The following is a 4,665-nucleotide window of genomic DNA, read 5'->3' as shown; positions in this document are numbered from 1 at the left end:
GGCTCTGCAGAGAGACCTGGACAGGCTGGATCGATGGGCCGAGGCCAACTGCATGAGGTTCAACAAGGCCAAGTGCCGGGTCCTGCACTTTGGTCACAACAACCCCATGCAGCGCTACAGGCTTGGGGAAGAGTGGCTGGAAAGCTGCTTGGTGGAAAAAGACCTGGGGGTACTGGTTGACAGCCGACTGAACATGAGCCAGCAGTGTGCCCAGGTGGCCAAGAAGGCAAATGGCATCCTGGCCTGTATCAGAAATAGTGTGACCAGCAGGAGTAGGGAAGTGCCCCTGTACTCATGGCTATGCCAGAATCCAGATGTGGTTTGCTAGAATCCGTGTGTGGTTTATTTCATAAGCAGCAGCACTCTTTCAGCTTTTCTGGCCTCTGTCCCATCATCTCTCCTCAACTTCAGTTCACTCATTTAAGTGTCAGAATCTACTGATTTTTTCCTCCTGAGCAGGCATGCTTTGCCCATCCTGTTCCTATAACCTATTCTCACATTTCCACCAGCCCCCTTTTATAAATCTGATTTTAAGCAGCATCTTTAGATCCGTTTCAGACTGATGCTAGATTGATATTGGTGTTGAATTTCTCCAGCAAGCTTCTCTCCTCCGTTCAAGTACAGTATCTTAGACACAGACTTCTGCAGCTACTGAGTTGCCACTTTAAGCAAAAACAAGTTCTTGATCTGCCACTTCACACCCCTTTTTGCAACGTAGAGCAGTGCACATCATCACTGTGGTTTCACCTTCTCTTTACTGAGATCATGTGCTGCTCTTGCTGTTTCTTTCTGTGCTCCACTTCTTTGTTCCACCAATCTTTTTGGCCACATGGATAACTTATTTGCTGCAGTCAGATGGTTTTAAAAAACAGATTAAGAATAGACAATACTGGATTAAACCAAAACCAATCTGCCTCAGCATCCTACCTCAAATAGTGGCCAACAACAATTACTTTAAAGAAGAGTATAAAACCAGCAACAAAAATATGCTATCTTCCTCTATTACCTCCCACCTCCCAAACATTTTTAGCTCATAGGCTTCCTGAACTAGGCAAGATTTCTGTGCATTCCATAATCCTCACAGATTGTTTTACCCAAAGACTAACAAGTTTCCCTGTGGACTCCCATAAACTTCCACCATTTGCATCTGTAGCGAGGGCTTCCACTTCTCACATGCCCGACAAGAACCATCATTTTTCCTTTTGAACCTGTTCTGAGTTTTCTCTGATGCCCTTAGTTCTTGTAATGAAGAAGAAAAATGAGGATCATATAGCCTGTATCCTCACTTGTCATGTCATATCACTTCACAGAATCCCAGAATCCAAGAAAGACAGGGGCTGGAAAGGCCCTCTGGAGATCACCCAGTCCAACCTCCCTGCTCAAGCAGAGTCACCCAGAGCAGGGTGCACAGGACATTGTCCAGGCAGGGTTTGAATATCTCCAGAGAAGGAGACTCCACAGTCCCCCTGGGCAGTCTGTTCCAGGGCTCAGTCAACCTCAAAGTAAAGAAGTTCTTCCTCACATCCAACTGGAACCTCTTCTGCTTCAGTTTGTGCCCACTGCCCCTTGTCCTCGTGCTGGGCACCACTAGGAAGAGTCTGGCTCCATCCTCATGACATCCACCCTTAAGATATTTGTACGTGTTGATGAGATCCCCTCTCAGTCTTCTCTTCTCCAGGCTAAACAAGCCCAGCTCCCCCAGCCTTTCCTCATAGGAGAGATGCTCCAGTCCCTTCATCATCTTTGCAGCCCTCCTCTGGACTCTCTCTAGGAGTTCCTCATCTTTCTTGAACCGGGGAGCCCAGAACTTGTACCTACTTTACTCTTCCAGTCTGCTCAGGGTGTGGCAAGTCAGGAAGACCTTGGCAGCAGCTCTGAGCCCTATAACCAGTCCTATTACCTTTGAGAGTGTAAGATTTTGACTAACCAGACTGGCCTCACTTAAGCCTCAGTTTCCCCCTTCACATCATTACATACTTTATTCCCCCTTTGTTTAGCATTAACATGCTCTCTCTTCCATTCTCTGTCATTTGACACAGCAGTAGGAGCCCCACAGTATCTGCAGGCAGACTTTGCATCATCTAAGTCTCTTGCCAGGAAGACCCTGCTCCTTGGTGTCAGTTTGGCAGGAATGAGCTGTTACTCACTTTTACCTCTCATTTCTCCCTCTTCCTACTGCCTTAATTTCCCAGTTCCATTTCCACTTTGGACCACATAGGAAAAAGGCCAGACAAAAACATTACATGACAGAAAAAAGTCCAAATTACTGCCAGGCTTGCTAGCTCATATGCTATCCTGTCTGCAGGCCTGGGATTGTACATTTTTAGAACATGTTTCAGTGAGGTTCTGAGCTTGTAAGAGGGCACCTTGATTCTGACTGAGACCTGTAAAACACAGGTGCAACAGGGCTCTGTCACGCAGGACTTCAGCGTGGCTGAAGCAATGGCTGGCTTCTGATTTTAAAATCTATATGCTGCTCTTATCCAAAGTCTTTCATTAGGCAAAGGCCCTACATTTACTTACTATGTAATCATTGTCTTCATCTTTGGGACCTTCGCTGTAATACACACGGTAAGCTTTGGCCACTTGGTCAATCTGTGCCTTGGTACCAGTCAATCCGATCAGCTTTGGAGAAAATTCTAGATAGGAGGACATTTAGACATTTTAGTGAAAAGAATCCCACCAAGAGCCTCCTTCTCAGTGCTTTACATTACATGTTGTAAGACATGGAGGAAGGAAACACTCATACCTTTAACATATCTGGCAATGGCTTCTTCGTTGTCCCTCTCAGGATCAATGGTGATGAAGAGTGGGGTCAGATTAGGCAAAGATGGAATTCGATCTGTGACATTAACAATTATTATTTTTCTTAGAAAAATAAGAGTAATTTCTCACCTCCCTTTAAACAAGCTCACAGCCAAGCTATGACAACATTAATCCAAGCCCACCCTATGTGACAAAAAAGGCCATTTTATGCAGCTTAATTTATGTAATCTTTGAATGAAGCAAATGCTGTGAAATCCAACACTTTGTGCTTGTGCTGGGTGAAGCTACACCTCCAGTCTCTCAGCTGGAGACCCTGGTCTGCTTAGGAGAGATGATAAATCGGCTCTTATGCAGAAAACGCCATGGCATGATGCACGTATCAAAGCACAGTGATGTGATGGTGGAGCGCGAGGATAGGTGAGCCTCCACTGTATTTTCTTCACTTCAGTCCATCCTCCCACTGGCTTAGTTACTGTTATCCCTGCTCCGTACTCTTCAGGGCCTGCAGGCTGGGAAAACCACCCCTATCGCACAGCCTTCCCCCAGCCTCCATTCAGTTACTCTCGGAAGAGACTCTCACAGAGATTTGTTCTCAGAATTAATAAAACATGAGGGAAAAAGCCCTAATACACTCCACAACCACTTCCTGGCAAAAATACAATGCAACAGCACTGCTCCCTGTAACCTGCCACCCTCACACTTTATTACCAAGTTCCCTGTTGCAGAAAGATCAGTGCTGTCATCTAAATATCAGATCCTAGTGACAGGCAGATTGATGCATGTATCACTTAGCAATTAATTCAACTATTGAATAGTAGTCAACAGCATTTTTTAAAAAAATACAATCTGTTATTACCATTTGCTATATTTTACCACAATAAACCTGGACCTCCCATAAAAAGGACCGCTATGCCAACCAAATTCCCATACCAATTTCATCTACCACTTCAATCATTTTCTCCAGTTCATCAGGACAGATGTCAGGGCAGTGCGTGAAGCCAAAGTAGATCAGCACCCACTGGCCAATGTAGTCCTTGCTGGTCTTGGGCTGTCCCTCATGGCTGACAAGTGAGAAGGGCCCTCCTAGCAGAGGTTTCCCAATGCCTCGGTTTCGTTCCTTCTCTAGCTCTACAAAAAAACAAGAGGGGATCAAACACACCCATGCCACAATCCACACTGCTTCCCAGGCGAGCCTCAGAAGCAGTCAAGTATCGTGGCCCAGGATGTTAAAACATCAAGATCTACGAATACCCATTGTGCAGAGCCCGATGCAGACAAGACTTCCAAAAACCATTCCATTTTGGGCAAATGCAAGTATACCACTAAACTCCTTTGAAACATAATAATCTCTTTCGTTGTCATCTGATTGTATTCTTTTTTTTAAAAAAAGAGAAAAATGGGTACCTAGCTTTATGTGACACACAAAAATTCACATCCTTTGCAAACTGAAGGTATCCTAAAAATCTGTAATATCTCTGATTTTCAACATTAAAAACATGAAAATGAAATGCATGGGCAGTTACTGCAAGACAGGGAAACACACGCATGCGCCACGCAGAGAAAAACCAATGTGCACACAAAAACCCACCTCTGTGTCTGTGCTGCATCGACTGGCAGCAGCATGCATGATCAGACACAACTATTCTGACACAAAAAGCGTATTTAAGAATTTTAACACACTTAACCTTCAAATTTTTTTAGAATTTTTTTAAGTTTTCTGTAGTGCTTATCTACACACAGGCACAAAGTAGCCCTGTGCGAAGCAGGACGTGATTCAGCGGGACGCTGAAGTGGGTAAAATACACGTGAATACAAAAAATACACCATCTGGATACAAAATACGACACTCCTGCTGCTTCACCCGCCCGGCCACACGCTGGCAGCCCTGGCCGGGTCCCG

At 45.0% G+C, this 4,665-nt stretch overlaps 1 protein-coding gene across 1 annotated transcript in view; it reads right to left on the bottom strand.

Annotated features, from left to right (window-relative positions):
- Positions 1 to 4,373, bottom strand: part of LOC104133813 (protein SCO1 homolog, mitochondrial) — an 8,691-nt gene extending 4,318 nt beyond the window's left edge. The window contains exons 1-4 of the mRNA XM_035902629.1: positions 4,355 to 4,373; positions 3,697 to 3,894; positions 2,750 to 2,842; positions 2,524 to 2,639 (exon numbers count right to left, since the gene is read on the bottom strand). Coding sequence (XP_035758522.1) covers positions 2,524 to 2,639; positions 2,750 to 2,842; positions 3,697 to 3,894; positions 4,355 to 4,373 — 426 coding nt within the window. The remainder of the gene's footprint in view (positions 1 to 2,523; positions 2,640 to 2,749; positions 2,843 to 3,696; positions 3,895 to 4,354) is intronic.
- Positions 4,374 to 4,665: the final 292 nt, after the last annotated feature.

Source organism: Egretta garzetta, unplaced genomic scaffold, assembly GCF_000687185.1.
Source record: "Egretta garzetta isolate BGI_Z169 unplaced genomic scaffold, ASM68718v1 scaffold589, whole genome shotgun sequence".
Classification (NCBI taxonomy): domain Eukaryota; kingdom Metazoa; phylum Chordata; class Aves; order Pelecaniformes; family Ardeidae; genus Egretta; species Egretta garzetta.
This window is presented reverse-complemented; position numbering and strand designations above follow the sequence as displayed.